The sequence below is a fragment of the Solea solea genome, chromosome 3 (assembly GCF_958295425.1).
Source record: "Solea solea chromosome 3, fSolSol10.1, whole genome shotgun sequence".
Classification (NCBI taxonomy): Eukaryota; Metazoa; Chordata; class Actinopteri; order Pleuronectiformes; family Soleidae; genus Solea; species Solea solea.
Window position 1 is genome coordinate 12,464,440 of NC_081136.1, and position 21,461 is coordinate 12,485,900.

General features: G+C 43.9%; 1 protein-coding gene across 6 annotated transcripts in view; it reads left to right on the forward strand.

The window, feature by feature from the left end:
• The window catches only part of pcdh7b (protocadherin 7b), a 113,869-nt gene that overhangs the window by 53,212 nt on the left and 39,196 nt on the right, over positions 1 to 21,461 (forward strand). For 2 of the 6 annotated variants that reach the window (XM_058624108.1, XM_058624111.1), the window contains exon 2: positions 1,786 to 2,005. The exons of 2 other annotated variants lie outside the window; for them this stretch is intronic. In XM_058624108.1, the coding sequence (XP_058480091.1) occupies positions 1,786 to 2,005 (220 nt within the window). The remainder of the gene's footprint in view (positions 1 to 1,785; positions 2,006 to 21,461) is intronic. 2 more of the 6 variants (XM_058624109.1, XM_058624112.1) reach the window with 1 other exon arrangement.

Here is a 21,461-nt window from a genome sequence, read left to right on the forward strand (position 1 = left end):
TTCTTCTTCTTGCCAGCAATTCATTAGGCTACAGTTGTTTAATCCGTATCATTAAAACACCGTGTTTCCCAAGGAATGTGGCACTCCACTAAATCTGATCCAGACAAAGCACTTGTATTCTCCGCCACACACACACACAAGCTGTGGGACTTGTTAACATGCATCGTGCACCAAACAAGTCAATAAAAACAAACAACACAAAAATAAAATAATCAAGTAAACAAAAAATTTAAAAAAAATCTGCTTTAATATCTTAACATCTCCTCAAGTGTTATTACACTTATGGAGCAGTTCTTCTGGGTCCTGATTTTAATTATGCAACAAATGTTTGACTATCCAAGTGAAATTTGCATGAATATTTATACCAATTCATTTGTTGAGTGTTGACTGTAATTACATGGAAACATGATTTATTGCCAAGACTGCTGTGTTAGCCAGCCAGCCAGAGACAGAGAGAGGGAACCGAGAAGAAATGTATTAATAAATGCAAATTTATAAACACAAACACAAAGGAAGCCCATTTTTCTTAGTGACTTGTGGGAAATATGAGAGGACTCACATGGGGGTTGCAGTAAGTGTCACTGGATGAGCTCTGCCTTTCCGAGGTGACCTGTTAAGACTTGCTGATTATGTCCCCCTATATGATTGACCCTGTCTCCAAGTATCCAAGAGCTTGACGTTATATTTTGACGCCCACATCTCCGTATAATAGCCCTGATGGCGCAGTTACTAATCACAGGCTATAACTGATTTTACCTTATTGGACGAGACAACTGGGGGAACAAATCGGAAGATATAGAGGGAGGGAGAAGGAGAAAATGTTTGCGTAATGGGTCTGGTACTCGATTTAATAATTTCATGATGGAATAAGGAAACAAGGACAGAGGGAGGAGGGGACGAAGGCAGAAGAGGAGGAGAGTGGGAGGAAGTGATGAGGGTCCAGCAAAGGGGCAGATAGTTGAGATGAGCCGCAATAGAGGCAAGCTTTGAATGTGTTTGTATCTAATTAATGAATGGCATTAGCCATTTGTTATGCCATTTGTTCAGGTAATGACCAAGCCTGGTCTTTCATTCCCAGTCCCATGCTCATTCTCCCGCTTTTCATCAACCTCACTTGCTAGTATTACCTTTGTACAAGGCTCAGATGCAGATTGAGAGAGTGTGGAGAGAAACGGGCCGAGAAAGAGAGAGGCTGCGGTCCTTAACGACATGCCGAATGCACACAGGACGCTTCCTAATAAAGTGTGATGTGTCACATTAGCGGCATGAACCCACAGTACCTTTTTCAGTTGACCAGAATTCAGCATTTCCTAGAATCACACTGCGGGAGAAAACATGTTGTGGTATCACCTAGGTTACATAGCCAAGCCACACACACTGTGCTGTTGCTGCTGTGAGGCGGGCCAGCCAGGTAAACCCATGACGTTAGCCTGAGACCAACAAGTGGTTTGGCTGTGCCTCTACTGTGAATGTGAATGAGCGTGCTAGTTTTTCTATGCGCCAGTGATGAGAACAGGTCTGTGTCGGCTACTGTGACGGAGCAGATGAGTAGGAAAGGGACATTACAATTAGCATGTAGATTGAAGTATACCCCCAATGTTTAGCTAGCACATATCTACGCTTCTTTCCCCTTACCCCCTTTTTTTCTAATCTACTTCCCCACCACCCTGACCCGAACCCCCTTTCTGAAATCCAAAGAGGACCCGAAATCCCCTAGCTGACTTCTAACAATTAAAGAAACAGTCCCTTTTATAGTGACCCCCGGCCGTTTGGTTTCTCTTGTAGCCGTTTCGCCGAGTGACCTTCTCTGTGGTGAGCCAGCCCCAGGACCCTCACCAGCAGGGATCGCTGCAGAGCTGCTACGACAGCGGCCTGGACGAGTCGGAGACGCCCAGCAGCAAGAGTTCATCGGGCCCCCGGCTGGGCGCCCTTCCCCTGCCTGAGGACAGCTACGAGAGGACAACGCCGGATGGCAGTGTCGGTGAGGCAGAGCACATGGAAAATGGTAGGGGCAAACACTGAAAGGAGATTAATTAGAAAACGCTAAGCTATAGAATTAGGAAACACTAGACGCACACACACACTGGCTAGAGTATTCACGTAGCACGTCCAAAGCTAGACAGTCTCACAAACATGCAGAATCGTGAGGTTATCGCTCCTCTTGTTTGTTCTCCAAAAGCATTGATTAGTCCTTGTAGATTAGACTATCTGGTTTGGTGTGGTGTGGTGGTTGTGATACTGTAGCTGTTGCAACTTTTATTAAAAAACGCCCCTCCAACATACGTACCATGTGAAGGCGAGGTGTGGTGGTTATCATAAAACCCATGGTCTGATTGATCCCCCCACCCCCCCTTATCTTGATTATTTGGTATAAAGTAAAAGATGGACTGAAACTCCACTCGCATTAATTAGAAGCTGCATAGGCAGCTGCTGTTCTGAAAGAGCTTGTTTTGCTGCACTGGGGAGGTAGAACCTATGTTCTGTAGGTTGTAATGTGGAAAGGCTGAGCCTAGAGGGAGTGAGTGGGAGCAACGGAATAGAAACCCGATTGTAAAAGCAGTCTTCTGGTGCAGCACTGAGTCTTTCCTTTGTAGGACCTTCTCACAGCTCGTCTGAGGACCTAGTTTCTATCTGTAGCCAAAATACATGCAACTGTATGTGTGTATATGGGTGGGTGTGTGTATGTGTGTGTGCACTGAGAGATGGGGGTAATGGTCCAATTCATAGCCTCCGAGTTTGAGGCAATGCTTAACAAGGAGGAGCTGTCTTAAGAGTGCTGAGCCTAAGTGCAGAGGCTCTCCCATTGCAGATTAGGATAAGGGAATTTAAATGGCTTAAAGATTCACATCCTCTCATGTTAGATGGAGCTGCTTGGTAGATAATGACCTATCTTGCGTATGATTAGTGTACACACTATAATCTTCCACTGTGGCCACAAAGTGAAACCTGGACATAAAATGGTATCTGAGTGGATGAAATGTCTGGTTAAAATTAATGTGATGACCCCATAAAGTAGATAGTTGGACAAACCAGACCCATGTGCACATCAAACTCGCAGTTAGGCAGGTGTCTCAATAGTGACCTTTCTTCCATTTTGGCGTTAATGCAGATTAATGGGGGATTTGGTATGAACGGATAGGGCTACCTTGTGGATATTTAAAATCTCTAAAAAATTAAACAGTTCCAAATTAAACCCAAAAGGCTCATTTTGAAGTTGGTGTCTGTTCAGAGTAATTGGGCAATTGCAGGCAGCCCTCGTTGAATTTAAAATTTGCGATCAGTCTGTCACACAAATCCACTGTGTACCAAAAGCAGCATAAAAAGTGAAACACGTTAATCCAAAAATGGAATATTCAACACCAAAGGAGCTCATGCATCGTGAAACTTGAAATACATTGCAACGAGAAGGCCGACCCTGAAATATATATGCTAATATAATCCTAGTCAATTTTGGTTTCAGCTCTGTGTACATATGTTGTCAATTTTCCCATTTCCACGGTTCCAGGTTTTTAGTATAGTGGCGCTTCAGAGGAGATTTGTTGGAGGAACACGAGCGAAGGTCAATTCATGAATCAGGCTTCATCCAAAAGAAACAACATGCTCTGCTGCTGCTCGCTATCTCCAGTGAGATCAGCCAAAAAACTGGTGCGAGTGTATGTGAGGGTGTGTATTTGTGTGTGTGTGTATAGGCATGAAACATGAAATAAGTGAGTGCATGTGGGGCGGCATATTGTTGTAATATCAGCATACAAACCTACACGTTTGTAAAAACTACGAGATGCTATACGCTGAAATACAGGCGGGGAGGCAGGGTTGGCTTTGTGGGCTGACAGACCTGGAATCGGTGTAGGTCTGAATGAGACTCAGACCCCTGTAAAAAGATCAATGTTTTCTGTTATCGTGTCCTTGAGGTCAACACCGAGGCACCTTGCTTGCTTGGTCGCTCTGAATAAGAACATCATCTAAATACCTAAGCGTAAAGTAAATGTATTCATCTAAGGTTAGGGCACATATTGGCAAACTGCTCAGGGCCTCTTGAGGGAAAGCTGAGTACACTCATTAGCACCCCCTCTTGTGAGCACAAACTGTACAGTGCGGACGCCGCCACCACCACTGCTGCTGCTGCATTCACTCTACATGGAGCACTAGCTCTTGCAGATAATTACAGAGTTATGAGGAAAGCGGGAGCACAAAAGTTAGCAGATGGCTTGCAGTGGCGCTCGGCGCGGACATGGACATCATTAGCGACAGGTAATTGCAGACATTTATGTGCGTAATGTGACAATGGGCGTTTCAGAAGACCAGGAGGCAGCAAGGAAATGTGACAATCAGCAGCGCTGAGATGAGGTGCGTGTGTGTTGTAGATGAAGATGAAAGAGCTATTCCATGGTCAGATCTTTGCTGCAAACGGCGTGATTGCCAGTCTGACAACTTTGAATATGATTTTTCTTTTTTTTTTTTTTCTCATCTGCCATGCTTTTGTTTTGTGTCTGGGTGAGACGCGGACAAAGGCCAGTGTCTCCATTTTCGATTCCGTGCTTTCTCCTGCTCTGACTTGCTTGTCGTCAATCGGTGTTCACACAATGTGCAGGAGAACAATCGTCCTTCACTGCGGCTGCTAGTCCGTCTCACGCACATGAATGCACGCACGCAAGAACACCCCAAGACACACATGCTAACACTGACCCAGACAAACGCACATGGAGGCTACACAAGCAACAGACTTGTTTTTCATTCCTTCCTTCCTTCCATTCCTCATCTATCCTTCCTTTCCACTCTGCATAGATATGCCAAGGGACTGTATTTTCTTTTCCTCATATCTTTCATCAAGGTCAGGATTCAAACTATATTACAAGAGCAAAAAAAAAATACTCAGAATCCAAGACATATTCCTCCAGAATCTATTCAAAACAGGCAGTGTTTGGAGTCACCACAGGGAAATGGATACATTCCTGACCCATACTTACATACCCAGACTCCTCACCGACCTTGTTTTCATTGACTGGAGCTGTTGCATGTCATGACCGTAGAAGAATTCCCCCCACGTCACAAAGATTGCCAAATGGAGGGAAAAATATTTTTGTAGCCTTACGTTCAGTAGCATTTACCATAATTCTTGGGCAGCACATAAAACTCTATATATCTCTCAGTTATATGGTACTCGATAGGTTTCATAAAGTCTTGATCTTTTTTGATGCACAGCTGGGCCGCTCACTTATTCATAAGCTTACCCCAGTGCTCATCATATATTAATAAACATTGAGCATTTGGAGTCAAACACCCGATTAGGTCGCCGTGGATGGCAAAGAGCCCATCCAGATGCAGTGTGTTATCAGTGGGTCAAAGACTGCTCCATTATTGATCTCCACATGGCTGGGGTGGGAGTGGATTTGGCCAATTTTAGCCGGATTAGTTCAAGCACACCTCAAAATATCACGCTTCCACGTTGCCCTTTCATCACGAGTGAGGTGTCTGAAGTGCGTAAAGTGTTTTCATGTCAACCCTCACGCGCGAATCAGAACAGCTCGCGGCACTGAAGATGTTTGTTCGGTGCATCAGTGCAGCGCCTGTATGCGGTGCGCTGTAGGTCATGGCTTGATCCGCAGCATGAATAATAATATAGTTATTTTAAACAAACAGACGTTCGATTCATAGCTATAGCCTTTTAATGCTGCTTCAGTTGGAATCAGCTGCATTAATGCATGCTTTGTGAGGCTGCCAGCGGGTATCATATACATATATGCAAATAAAGTGTGTGCAAAAATGCAAAGAAGAAAGAAACATACACATACAGCTGAAGAACGTTCGAACACTTACCTTTGAAGACAAACACGTAAAGAAAAAGGGACTATTTCTTCAGATGGACACGTGCCTTGTGATCACAACGTTCACAGAGGATATAAACTAGCTTTGCATCACCGAGTGCATCCCATGAAGGCTAGTGCCCGATTTTTGTTTATGCTGCCTGCTTGGACAGATGAATCTTGCAAATTTATTGTAGCCACTGAGAGAGTAATAACACGTCGCACTGGCTGCTAACGTTAGCATGCCTCCCACGTTTCTGTGCTTTGGCTGTCAGACAACCCCACACACACACACACACACACACACACACACACACACGCTTACACATTCAACTCCACACCATATTCCCTGTGCTGTCCCTCCTGCTGAGAATTCTTATGGTACTACCATTCGACTACAAACATCATGATTTTGTGTGGACTAGCTGGCTCTATGGACTTGGACAGGCAAGCAGTGCATCACAGCAATGCAGACAACCTCCACAGCAAACACACAGGCTCAAAGAATAGGAAGGACAAAGTGTACGGGCAGACATACTGTATATTTAGTTTTGGTTGTCATTTTACCCCTTGCCATTTGGCGCTGAAGTACAAAGGGTAGTGGTAAAAACTAAATAGGAATGTGTATAATTCACATACCATATCCCACTTTTTGGTATGCTACACAACATGCTAACCAATGTTAGCTTCCCGGTGGTAGTTTCTTTTAGATAAGGCTGTAGGGGTTCAAATCCAGCCCTACGAAATGGGACACCCCTTTGTCATCATGCAAGCAGACAGGGTACGTTCTAAGTCAGAGATTCAACAGTGCTGCAAACAGGTTTTGTTGGGGTTGCCATAGCTACACAGCATTCTAACAAGGTTTAGCACACATGTAACACATGTGGGTCACAACTCTGCACCCTTGCAAAAACCCTTACACCCTTACACCTTCCCCCTGTACCACCACAACAACAACAACCAGAACACGAGGGAAGAGCGCGCTCAGACACACACTTTAGCGAACACAATGAGTCACTGCATCGTGTTCTATCTTTGTGTGGCACCTCGGTAGATCACTGTTGTTGTTTATCTCTATTTTCGAGTTTTACCCATTGGAACGCTGCTTAGCCTGGTTAATAATGTGCGTGCGTGTGTGTGTGTGTTTGTGTGTTACTCTGTTCATTAGGCAAGCCCAATTGTGGGGCCAGATGGCAAAGCAAGTTTGTTTAATTAAAACCATTCATATTTGAAGAGCGGCGCAGCAGCAGCAGCAGCAGCAGCAGCAGCAGCAGCGCTGGTCTTAGGTCTGATTTCCCCCAACTCAGTGGAGAGATGGGAGTGTGTGTGTGTCTGTGTGTACTTGTAGATCTATGCACGGTGTGCCTATCACTACCCAACAGAGAGGTTCAGTGAAAAATCACCCAGTGGAAGGCGCTCGCACTATCAATCATCATGTTGCACATGCTTCCTCCTCTTTGACGTCCCCCCAAGGTCACAGTCCATGTGTAAACACAACAGTTTTTTTTTTTTTAATATAAATTAAATAAATCACAGGAATAATGATCTATTCTGTCTAAAAAGTGCATAAAGGGATGGGATGCCTGTACATTCTGCAGCCGGGTTTTGTATTCTGTGTGTGTGTCCGCAGTCCTCTGCCATCTCCCTCTCTCATTCGTTTCCATCTGTCCCCTTCCTCTTGCTCCGCTATTTCTTTCCGTGACATCCTCCGGCAATGTGACAGCAAGGGAGATAGAAAGAACAAGAGGGCCTGGTGAGACGATGTGCGAAAAAGCAGTGAAGGGAAGGTGAAGAGAGAGAGAGAGGGAGGGATGGCTCGGCGGAGGAAATGAGTAGCGCGCTGAAACCGAGCCCAGGCAAGGAATCGAAGGATGCGAGCTTGGAAAGACACCAGGAGAAAATTCATGATATAAAAAAAACTGGAAGAAAACATGAGAATGAGAAACAGAAGGGGGAAAAAGTGATGGGTGGTGGTTGCATGCATGGAGAAGTTGCCAGCAGGGAGTGGTCGTTGACAGAGAGATGATTGATCACTGCTCAGCCAGAGCAGGCAGGTATTTAAATCGTACCCCGGTGTCACATCGGCGGTCTTCCTCCCCGTCTGCCTCGCCACATGAACTGCAAAGCCCACCCAGTGCAGCTTTAAGTGCCGTAACACACGCCACACTGAGAGAATTACACATAAAGAATACCCGCTGTCAACAAATACCAGAGCAGAAGAATATGTGGGGAAAGCAGCGTTTGCAACATTTGTGTTGCCTTTTAAAAGCAACACTTCACCCAAATGGAAAAATCGCCTATTCCACATTCGCTCATCCTTATCTACCAATACAATACACTGCTAGTTATATTTGTGTATGTTTTGAATTATCTCCCACTGAGATTATTTTTCCTCTCAGAAAATAGTCCCCGGTCTAGGGATAACGGAGAACTGTGACTTCAAACCCGGAGGATGATAAATGTGCGACAAAGTAATCCATAGTATAGTATTTCTGCCTCATTATAAATATTACCCCTAAAAAAACAAACAAAATGTAATCACTCGTCAATAAGACTATATTTTAAGGGTTTACAGATCAATAAGGGACAGGAGACTTTTTGCCATTTAAGTTAAGCGGCTCTATATATTCTAAGGGACGTTTGTAGGAACAGAATCTATTTTAAAGGCGTTATTGTTTAGTCCTTGCAACTCAAGCCCGTGCCTCAAACGTGAGTCAGTTTCCACTTCAAAATTGTTCTATTTCTGTGTTGCTGTTGTGCAATTCCAATGTGCATTTGATAACGCGCAAGCCAGAAATTATAGGAGAGTGAGCGTGAGAGAGAGAGAGAGAAAGCAGAATGGTTTCTCATGGTACTGCCGAGACATGACTGCATTTTCAATGAGGGCCTACAGTCATACACTCTGCCATGTGCATTTTGCGCCTTTTTAGGTGCAACCAAGCTGCAACAATTTGGCTTGTGCCCCAAACGACACAGGCATTTGTTATGTTCAGAATAAAATCCCCCTCTCCCACAGTTGTTCATTTGGAATGGGAAATACTTTATACATTATATGTATGTATACATATATATATATATATATATATATATATATATATATATATCTCAACTGTAGCTCTGCTTTTGCATCCTACCCCCCCCCCCCCCGAGATCTCTAACTCCTACTACATCATCGACTCCCCCATTCTTCCTTCCCTTCCTCTGTGTAACTTTTTCTCCCCGTTAGGATTCTGTGCATGATCATGAAGATGAGCAGGTTGCACAGAGTGGGGGAAGTACATACTCCTGTGCATGCTGGAACACCAGGTGTGCAGCACTGAGACACAGTGGGTGCCATGTCTTTCCCGGTGTGAGCCCGACAGCTTGGGAGGGGCAAACTGCAAGGGATGCCAATAACCATACTCGCAGACTACAAGTGAAGAGTTTTTTTTTTTTTTTTATTTATTCACTCGCACATGTTCTGAGTGAACAGAGCATACTGCAAGGGACAGGTGTCTTTACTGTATGTGCACATGCATATGTTGCAGGGCGGCAGTCTTCACACCGGGAGCATATCTGAGAGGAACACTGAGGGAGCGAGAGAATGAAGGCATTCTTTGTGTTCCTTCTTTCTTTCTTTCACACCTCAGGGAATTTGTTACAAAAACACAAACAAACACAATTCAGGGTAAAAAAAAAAAAAACACACTCAGGTGTTCGCACATTCCGTAGGCCGGCCGACACCATTCATGCATTAATTCATGTATTTTGCAAACACCCCACCCCCCCATCTCACACTTAAAGCATATACGAGAATCAATGCAAAACAGCTATGCTGGAACACATTAGTTCCACATTTAGTGAAAGAATAAAAATGTTGATGACAATTTAATTTTGCGCACAAGGAATGCTGGGCTGATTGTTAAACACATCGCATTTTGTGTGATTGCTGATTGTTTGGAGGAGGCAGAAATGGCGACGCTACGCCAAAACCAACGGAATCGACTGGAACCAGATGTAACGTCCTTACAGCCAAATGTCTGCTGTAAATGTGACTTCATTTTAGTGAGGGTTTGCCAAAGTTGACAAAAGACTGTCTTTCTTTTTTGTTTCTAAAGCCATTTTCAGACCCGAGTTTGCCCTGTAGGTGTAGATGTCCAGTGGAGGGACCTGGCTTGAATATAGGGGCCTGGAAGAATAAGTTCTTAAAAAGATTTATTATTTATTTTTACTATTAGTCATGCGTCGGGCTGCCTGTTTGTGAAGCCACCTATGATGCTTCCCTTGACAGAAATCACTTTCACACGCTGGTTTTCTATGGTCAGCACCCTCTGCAGGACCACGAGGTAACATTCGGTTCGAGTTTGACAAAAAGTGACCGCCCCTATTGTGAGTGAGTGTGAATTGAGAGAGGAAGCTGTAGTTTGAACATAAGCGGTGACTTTTTTTTGACCTTTAAGGTAGAAATTGCAAATTCCTGCACGTTGGATCTCCTTTAATCCCGGCCTCTGTTTATTTTACTTATGTATATGTGACATCTGGCCTGCCAGCAGGTCGACCTTTGACTTCCGACGCTGCACACTGTGCTTGCCGACCGCCCACAACTTTGTCCTCAACACAAATCTGAACTAGTGTACAAGCTACAAACTTTTTTTTTGTTGTTGTTGTAGATTTCCTTAGCCTCCCTTTCACCCATGTGTGCTTATTTATAGAACAACCTGCTGTGCCAGACATGGCTGTATCCTGGCATTTTCTTCTGGAAACGGTATTCTGCCAGCTTTCGCATCTGCCACCGCTAATTGATACCAATTAGGTGGTATTATTTAGGAATTTGACATCATGTTCTTTAAACTCATGTCTTTAATCGGGATGGATTGATGACTCAGAGACGCCGCTAAACGGTGTAAAACTGTCAAAACCCAGGCAAACAATTGCCTGCTTTGCTGCAGGCATTATGCACAAAGCTAATGATAATCAAGTGTGTTGCGTGGGTTACGTGGAGGGCACAGAAGCTTAAGCTGTACTACTGTGACACATCCCTGCACTACAGCTGTGTGATGCACAGCAGAAGGTTAAGGCAGTACTTCTCAAATAGTGGGGCGGGCCCCCCTGGGGGGGGGGGCGTGAGAGGCAGGGCAGGACAACTCATACAGTGGTTTATACACATACATAAATAATGATCAGGTTCTCAATAGTATTTTGATTCGGGGGGGGCGTGAACATTTTTTTACATAACATTACATTACATGTCATTTAGTCGAACTTGCGACCATGATGTCTTTCGCACACAGGGGTACCGGCCTTTTTGTTTGCTTTATCTCATACTCATATTGGCTCATACTTTTGCTGAAAAATGCTAAATTGTAAAAATGTTACATACAGTAGGATTCGAGTGCAGTTAGGGACTCACAATGCAGTTCAGCAACACTCAACGCGGCGCCATTCAAAGTTAATTAACGAGCACTTCAGGCGATGCGTCCTCTGTGTACATGTGCGTCTCCCGTGCCCCCTCCACTCTCTCGCTCTTTTGCTTCTTAAAAATAGATAAAAGCATGTCAAAATGGAAGATGGAGGGGGGATTATCCCCCATTTCCTCCTCTACTTTCGCTCCCTGGCCATTCTTTTTCTTTGAGGACGCCGTTAATGTGTCTCATACGGAGAGAAAGGCGCAGAGGGGGGAATTAAATGAAAAGCTAATGCTCTTCATAGAGAGATAGAAGAGAGGGGAGGATCTATCTGTGGCGGAGATGTCAGAGGTCACCGAGTAGCACACAGTGTCACCTTTGACACGGGCGGAAGCTGGAAGGTCTCATAACATGTCTCACACAAAAAAGACCGCCTCGTACAGCTGTAGCCTGTGCAAGCTCGCGCACTCCATTCACCTAGAGGGACAATATCCTCCTAAGTTCCTCTCACCGAGGAATTTCATTATTCTCTCTCCTCATATATCCCTTTTCTTTCTTTCTTTCTTTCTTTTCTGAAGGGAATGTGCTCATGGACACAATTACTCAGAGGTCCGACGTGGAAAAAAAAATCTCCTCCCAAAGCAGATGTGAGATATATACAGTATAATATATATATATATATATATACATATATATTTATTTCAGGGGGAAGAAAGGACACTCATTATTTTCCTTTCTCTGAACAATCTTTGCTTTTGCTTCCGTCAGCAGTCAAACAAAGAACAGTGGAGGATTTTGTCCGAAAACGTTGCGAGTGATTTAATGTATTTCCAGGGGGATGTTTTTTTTTTTTTTTTTTAACAAAGGCTTGTCCATTTACTCAAAGCAGTTTCCCTGGCGACTGTGAGGCAAGTAATTCACGTAATGGTCAGCATTAGCTCCATACATGTTTTATGAAGGCCGAGAGCAGGAGCACACCCCACTTAAGATAAAACACACGCTGAGCCATTCCCACACACCACCCATGAAGTTGGTGCGTCCTGTGTGTGCAGTAAGTGGAGGAAGTGCTGTGTGTGCGTGTAGCGTGTGTGCATGTAGTATGCGTGCTGCTAATATTTGCACTCTCTGCAGCTTCTCTCCGTCTCTCATGAGCACAAGGCTGCTTGCTTATTCATTGTTGACCCATTTAAAGGCTGTAGCATTTTCTTCTTCTGTTTTTTTTTTGCCTCTCTCTCAACTCACACTGGTTCATGTTCATACATGTAGCATCTTGCACAAAGAAACCAAAGACATGGTAATCCTGGTGAGACCTGACCAACTGAAGCAACCCGAGATCATAACACTGACTTTTCCTTGACTAGCCTCACTGATAAGCGCTTTACCTAAAGCTACATGGCAGTCCATATCATTTGTTGATTTGTTTTTGTGTCTGTACAGCGACAGTGGATACGGTGGACAGGGGCAGGAAGGCTTTTATCCCATCAAACTGCTGAACGAGCAGGTTTTTTTGACTTTTAGTGGACGCTTCTTTTCATTTTCAGTCGTACCCCGGTTCCGTTTTCCTCTACTAGCTCAGTGTTGTGCGTGCCGCCGACCTAATCACTTCCTGTGTGCGGTGCATACATATAAACACTGCTCTAATGAGGAGCAGAGAGTCACATGGAGCTGGAAGGCCCTAATTAGCAGTGTGTGAACTCATTTGACGGTGATTTGAATATCAGGGACGTTTGTTTATGGTTAAAAGTTACTTACTACAGCTTTAAGCCCCCAATCGCTTGCATTTTGAAAGCTGATCATGATCGTTTGAGACTATGATATGTCTTCCTACATGGTCAATTAAGAAATAAGAAGCGCTACATCAGATTGCATAACTTTCTGTCAGCTGAAACCTATGAATCACTGCAGAGCGAAAGAAAATGGCAATCTGTTCCTTTTGTCCTCCGAAATGCATCAACACCTTCATTTTTCAGGGATTTGAAATGTCGTCATCACTACGTCAGCGCAGAGAACACGTCGCTGGGATTTCTTTCATCTCGGAAATAAAACAACTCGCTGACAGATCGGGGGTTATTTTGGGGGGTGGGGGGTTGGCACTACGCGTCATTTCCCTTTTCATGCTGCGGTGAATATGCATTGGCACCCCGTAATTGAAATGCCACGTTAACCTGAGCCCTTGACTTGACAAATTTCTCCGGATTTCTTCCCATCGTGACGCGGCACAGAGCTCCACACCCACACTGCTGTTTGTAATTTCGGCGCACCTGGTCATGAAGGCAACGAAGCGTTCATCCAAGCATGCAGTGCACAAGGGAAGCTTCGCATCCTCCTCTTCAGGTGTGGATTGTTTTTCTTTCCTTTTCTTATTATTTGTCACCTCAAGGCCTCAAATCATGGAGGGAAAAAACCACCACCTTTGTGCTCCATTCACCGTGGCAGCTGCCTTTTCAAACCTGGAAAAAGCTGCAATCGCCGCACAAAGCCGCGTCTCCATTCACCGCGGAGTTATAAGCACAAACTTCCTGTGAGGAATGATGATGGGAAAGAAGAAACGCCAAAGTGGCAGTCAAAAGCTTCCGTTTAAACCACAACAGAAATGCACCCGAGAGGCAAAAACACATCGGCGGACATAATCGCAGCAAAGTAACTCGACACTGGAACCAAACAATGGAGGTAATTGTGGCAGGGATTTGATGAAGGGAAGCCAGGTGGGTTGTTTTTCCTTCCCCAAGGCGTTTGTAAAAAAAGAAAAAAAAAAAAAGATTAACCCTTGAAACAAATGCACCTGAGGGCACAACAGCTTCTATGCATTTGTGACAAAGTGTGTGACTCTTCTTTTGTGCTTCCTGCTCTTTTGTTTGCAGTCCCGCCCGCAGACTAATGGCTACCTTGAAGGCTAAAACAATAGCATTTATCTTGTGGCTCACTCTCAGGCACATCACTTGAGGAGAGGCAACTGTGCATGCTCACAGACGAGCCACTGCACGACTGGATTTAAAAGGCACAAAGCTGAGGTAATGGGCTCTCATGTGGTCAACAGAGAGACGAAGAATTACTAAAAATGCTTCACGAGTCACATATTCACTTACTCCTTACTCCTGATTTCAGCTCATTGATAGCTTTTTTGTCACTTTTTTAAAAAAGTGGATCAATATATAATCTCAAAAGGAAACAACTGTAAAAAGCTGATCAATACCACAAACTAAAACTATTGTTTTTATATTCATACTTAATATCATACTCTTTTCACACTAATCGAAGGCCCCTGAATTTCTGTCATATTGGGACAAAAATTGCCAACCTACACCGTCATTTTGTTATATCCTGAATTAGAGAGAGACAAAGGGAAAGGGAAGCAGGAAGAGACAAATGAAAAATCTCTTCTTCTACTCGTGTAGGCCCACCACCGATGGCCTGACGGAACGGAACATCCTAATCCAGATAATGTGGAGGCAAATCCACGCGTGATGCCAACAAATTCAATTCACATTTACACACTCACACATAAGTGCACATGCTAATCCATTCAGTATGTGCAGGACAGGATTAAAACACAAGATTTTAAAACCTTGTTTGAGTGAATGCCCCGAGTTCAGCCTTTTGGTGGCCTCAGCAAACATCCCGTTACCTGTACTCTCTGTGTGTGGAAGGGATTGTTGGAGGGGTCCCCGGGTAAATAATATGCTGCACATTTGGACGTGGCATCAGGAAGATTAAGAAAAGAAAATTTCATCTCTGTTTGGCTCAAATTACGGATATGATGACGCCTTCTTTGCACCAGGCTACTGGATTGTTCACACTGTGGCTGCTCTAGAGCGAATGGTCACATTAGACTGCACGTAAACATTAAAATGGAGCCACAGATTGAGAATAAAAAAAAAAAGAAAAAAAAGGAACGTGACAGTGGCTGAAAATTTATTAAGGGAAAGAACAATTTAAGGTTAAGGATTTATCCCTGAAACAGTTGTTGAAAGAGGAAAGTTGGACTAGCAGTGGTGGCTTTAAAAGCTTTAAAAGATAAAACTGAAAGGAATCAAGTCTCCTACTTTCACGGACAGAGAGAAAATAAAGAAAGAAAGAGAGAGGAGGAGAGAGATGGACGATGGTTCCATAACCTCACACGCGCTGTGAATGTCAAATCACGCCAGGACAACATAAATCGTCTTAATCCCTGAGCAATTGCAGACAGCCCTAAAGACACTTACATTTATAGAACATGCATAAACACAAACCCCTCACCTTGTTCCGAACTCCCCAAATCACTATTCAAATCATTCATCTTTATTTGAAAAAAAAAAAAAAAAAGGGAGGGGGGGGCTGGGCTGCATGCATTTAATAGCTTAGGGATCTTGAGCCACATGTATATAATCTTAATCAAAAACAACCTTGGATTATAAACAGTAAGAACAGATGGTTTCTGGGTGAAAATTGCACTTTCCAGACATTTCTTGATTGCTTGCGCTTTTCTCTCCATCCCCCTTCTGTCCCTCCATGCTCAGTATTATCATTATTATTATTATTCTTTTTATTATTATTACTGCCCATGTCTTTGGTGATTTCATTTTGGTCTTATACGCATTATCCGGGCTTAAGACCAGCTGACCTCTTCCAAAAATGCTTCTGTCGGGGGGCCTTTCATTAGCTCAAAGTCTTAATCCACCTCAGTGCACGTACATGCAATAATCTCTTCTTAAAATAAAGAAATAAAATAAAATAAAAGACATAGCCCATGTTCTTTGGCTGAACTCTGCACAGAGACAAAGCAATTTATTTAAAAAGGGTTTAAGAAGAAGCGGGGGGGGGAGAAGATTTTAGGGCGCAAATCAGCTTCAGGGAGGTGAAAGTGTATATATACATATATATATATATATATATAGTGTATCTGTGAGTAAACAGACTGGAGGAATAAAGGCACTGAGCTCCATTTTGTGGTTTTGGGCTCTGACGGAAAGTCTGCAAGCCAGAGAGTTTATCCTCTGGCTGAGAGAGGATGTTGGAGGAAGCGAGGATGGAGCGAGAGCGACAGATTGAGAGAGTGTGAGCAGAAAGACAGGGCCGTATTCTGTTCAAGGTTTCATGCAACGCGAGCCGAGTCTTCCCTTTTCTTTTGATTATTGTGTATATGTCTCTCTCTTTCTCTCTGCCTTTACGTGTGTGTGTGTGTGTGTGTGTGTGTGTGTGTGTATCGCTGTACTCAGGCAGGAGATTGTCAATGTAATCTGAAGTGCTGCTGCTGCTGTCGATGATGATGATGTGAGTGGGGCAAAAAATAATAACGAGACATACACAGTTAAGATCCAAAGAGCAATTCCCTTAATCTAATGCAATGAGTTTGCACACTTTCTTTATAAGAAATATTAATCTCTGATGATCCAACAGATAAATGCATTTGCATATAAAGGCTGAACTATACTGATTATTTTCATCATTGATTAATCTGTATATAGTAAGCCTGTCATTTGACATAATTTGTAGTTTTTTTTTTTGGTTTTAGCTAGGTGGTAAACATATGGTGGTACATTACTTAACTGCCTTAAACTGATATTAGTAGTGGTAGAAATTCAAAGATGTAATGTAAAGTAATGGACACAAAAAGTGGTGTCACACCAGTGTAGAGAACGGGAGAAGCAAATACTGTATTGTACTTTCCTGTGGCATACCCACTACCTCAATGTCTATGTGTTGCTTTGTCGAAAGCAGTTAATTGTACGTCTGGAGCCAAAATAGGCCCAAAAAAAAAAAAAAAAAAAAGTCCCACACAATTCGATTCCACAAAATCACTTGCTTATGTTGTAGTGAAAATGAGGCCACAGACTAATGTGTTTCTCTAGGGGGTAAAAATAGGCAGCAGGAATGCAAGAATAATCTGCAACGAGCTGCTTCAAATCAGGAAAAAGGCAAATGTTCACACCCCGTCAGTGACACCAAGGTTTCCACTTTGGAGCTTAATGTGTGTGTGTGTGTGTGTGCTGACAGTAAAGGTCCACTGGACATGGCTCTCTTTACTCTCCCTGACAGGCAGAGAGCTGTAAAAAATTGCACCATATTCCCTCTCAAGACGCTCGTCTGATACGAAGAAGCGATGTTTTCACAGCTGCCTCACTTTCTCCTCTCTCCACTTCCCCGCTGCGTGTTTGCGTGTGTGTACGTGAAGAGCAATACTGTATCCGCGAGTGCCTCTGTGCACTTGCTACTTTTCCCCTCATTTGAACCAAATGTAAGCAGAAATGAAAACCCAAAGCTAAAATTAAAAAAAAAAAAAACGAGATGGCAACTGTTTGAGGTGCAGAGAAGCGCGGGGTCCCGTCTTTGTTTCCCCCGCCTCCCTCCCGAATGCCTCATTGTAATCATCAGTTTTACGCAAACGCCTCAGTGTGATTCACAGACTAATCAGCTTTCCACCTTCCCGAGAAATGTTATTGCTGGCATTTTGGGGCGTATTTAATTGATCATTTTGATTCTTGCAACTTGATGGCTACTCACAGTGTGTGAAACATGGATATGGCTTCCTCTCTCCAATTAGAAGCCAGTCGTCTATAATGACAGCGCTGTGTTGGCAGGGAGGGAGGCAGGAAAGGGGGTAGGATGACTGCTTCAGCGGCTAATAATAGACTCATAACTATAACGATGTCTTCTAGCAGCATTATATTGCCACGAGTTGTTCAGGAACGCTGGGAAGTTTCAGTGGGTTATTATTTGGAGTGTGGTTGGCTGGCATTTGCATTAGTGTATGTGTACAGAGAGGTATGTAATAGTAGGATATAGTGGTTCATTAAGCAGGGGCTGGAAAGGGACACATGCCACAAAGGTCATGTGACCAGAATGTAAGTGCTGTGATTTTGTCAGCAATGTGGATTTCTATTAAACAATAGCAAAAAGATGAGTGTAACTCTGTAAAAAAACAAATGTATTGGACTGATATTGGTATCAGTAGATACTCAAGGCAACAACAACGTGGTATTAAGTTATCTAAATTTAAATCCTTATCGGAAAAGCATAAGAAGGGGTAACCTGCAGTTGTTGAATAGCCTGCTGCTGTTAGCTATTCCAAAATGACAGATTTGTCATTTTGTCAAACAAACACTGTTAAAGCGGTTGTCTGTTGTGCATTCTGTTCAACAAACTTAGATTTTTGGAAATTTTCCATCTAGCGTAATATTGCTCTATTAAACTCAACACAAATTGCTAGAATATTTCAAATCCAGACTTGACACAAAACCCAATTTTTCCCTCTATCCTTGATCAATTACTGCTTTTTCTTCCTTTGTGGACTGTTAGAATACTTTAGCAGCTTGTAAGCAGAAAAAAAATAAAATATCGATCGAGACACTTTCGACAACCATGGCTGTCAGAGGGCACATATTCCTGCTGTATATTGCTTGACCTAAAGTTGTTTCCATCTGGCGGAATAGACAAACCACCACAGGGGAAAGAAAAAAAATTCATTAATGATGTATTTTCTCCTGCTGAAGAAAACACAGACTCTTGCTCTGGCTTAAATGTTTGTGGGATAGTTAATTGGGTTTTCCTGTGAGAGGAAAGGTGGTGGATTTTGGTAGTGAGTCTGTCGCATCTGCCCACGGATGCTGCTGCTGCTGCTACTGCTGCAAATGAAAATCAAAAAGGAGCACCAGTTGCTGGAGAGCTCTTCTCCTATAATAGAAGTTGCAGTCTGAGAGCACTGTGGAGCGATGAGAGGTGTTTGCATAACAGTAAAGGGAGTGTGTGCGTGTGTGTGTGTGTGCAACGGAAACTGAGAAGGAAATGTCTTTGTGCCACTCTCTTTCTCTCTCAGTCACATCTAAAACCCATCCCGCCCACATACTGTATATCACATTGGCTTACCTGTCACCCATATGCCACAACATGAGCAGCAGGACACAAAGGCGGTGAATAACTGCTGTGCACCCAAGGGTTTATGGGAACATCACTGTGTCAGAATCCACCTTTTTTTAAACAGGTCTCTCACCATCGCTGCCAATCTGCCAAAGTCATGCCCTTTATGCACCTCACATAAGGCCAGAACAATAACACGGAACTGTCACAACTTTGTAAACTACATGTATATGAACCAACACTTTGGCACGATGGAACTATATAATCCTTTACTATTTCACTGAAGTTTGAAGCTGGATTTTCCAAACACTTTTCACAAACACCGATTGCTGAGAAACACTGATCTCGTGATACCCACTCACACAAAACGTTAAAAAAAAACTGAAATAAAAATAACATTTACGAGCTTGTTTAAAGAGTCTTGTAATTGGGCTAAGTAGACGGCAGAAGCCCGAGGGCACAGTCATCCTTCTACTGTAGCTGCAGTGCTGACGGGGAGATGATATACCGACTGCGTGACAGTAAATGTCTTCCCCTCCCCTCCATGTTTACAGTCCTAAATGGATTATGGTTCCACGGGCAGCTCCGCGTTAACCTGCGCACACGTCTGCTCTCAGGGTTCACATGTGCCTCTGTGATGGGAAACCAAGCCTGTAACTAGCACCTCTGTGAGCGCCAGCGTAGCCTCTGGTTGAGCACTAGCGTGTCACTAATCACGTTAGCATCGATCACGGGGAGTGCCTCGGCTTTGACCTTGGTGCACCACATTCGCTCCGATGATGGCAGACTGCAGCCAAGCTGGGGCTCTTGATGAAGTAGTTAAAAGCACCTTTCAGTGCTTTAGAAAAGTGCTAATATGGGGAAAACAGCACAGAAGCTCACAACCGCTCACTCACACTTGACTGTGGCATAGGAGCTGACAGTGGGGTTGCGGGAGCTTACACTGGTTTATCCCACACGTCGCTGTGATTGCGTGCGAGCCGTCACTGCCACGGAAACCCCTTGTAATACGCTATTATTACGCAGAATTAAACTCATGAGTCTGAAATAATACAAAAAAAACAACAAGACTGGAATTAGCCGTCAAAACGAGAGCCACAATGAAGACAGTTAGAGAGGATAGTGGGGGAGGGAGGAGGGGAGTATCTAGACGGATGCAGGGGTTGCAATATCGTGAATGGGATGTTTCTTTTCTTAGAGTCAGGGACGAGGTCAACACAAATGATTCCTCCTCAAAGTAAGTCCGGAAAATGAAGCGTGCTCTTTTCAACGGGGATAATTAGCTGTGCTGACAGTCGATCCAACATTCGTAACACCACCCCCACTCCAGTTTGGGACTATAATTCCTCCTTTGAGGTTGTGCAAGTGACAGAAGCGTGTTTTTTTTTTCTTCTTTTTTTTTCCATCATCCTTCTAGAATGTTCGAGTAATTAGAGAGGCTACAATAATACCCATCAACTCCTCGTAATTAGCAAGCATTGGAGACAAAGCGGGAGAAACTGAGAACCCTTTTGACCTCAATGGGGTTTGAGCACAGATGCATTCTGGGCCTTGCTTGTGCCTTGCGTGTCCCTGGGTTCTCGGTGTACATGAGGGAGTCGAGTTAGGATGAATAAGCAGTGTCCCTCGGTCGGATCACACAGTGTACCCGTGCCACCCTTCATCCAAACCGCTGATTCGACATTGCGGGCGTCGCGGCGTATGAGCGTGTAACTAAATGCCGCGCCGGCTTGTGCCTTTGAAAAGTTGTCTGTTGTTGTTTTCGTGTGCCAAATCGTTGTTGACTGTCTGCGTCCGGCGACGGTTATCACAGCTGATGACGCGCCCTTCGCTGTCAGGCCGTGACCCCAGTGCTCCCACTGAATTATCATCTGTCAGAGACAGAGGGGGGGTGGGAGAGAGGAAGAGAGTGGGAGAGACTGGGGAGGGGGACAGACGAGCGACGGACAGAGGGAAGATTTGGCCGAGTGCCTCTGAAGTGTTTAATTGTCTTCATTGATGACCGCCTCCACCTGCTCGCTTGACATGCGTTCCCTCAGCCAAGACATGTCGCGCATAAACAAATAACTCATGCGCCAACCGCAAGAGATTTATAGAGACCAGCCAAACCTCAGTCTCGAACCAAAAACAGACCCCATAATGTCCTTGTTAAAACTGGGAGATAAGCCGAGGATATGGCTGAAAACGACTAACATCTTACCTCATTGAGCCAAAGCTGTTTTGACATGTGAGAAAGATTTCATATGTTTAAAGGTCTCAAAGCAGCCCCTATCAACCCAAAATCTTCTGGTTTTGTGCAAATGATGGAATCTTGCAGTTGGAAAACAGTTGAAAAACAAAGTCATTCCTTCTTCTTCTTCTTCTCCCTGCTGCGGACATCAGAAGAATAACTATGAGTCTATGAGTGAATTACAGAGGGATTGCGCCGGGTCATTAAATT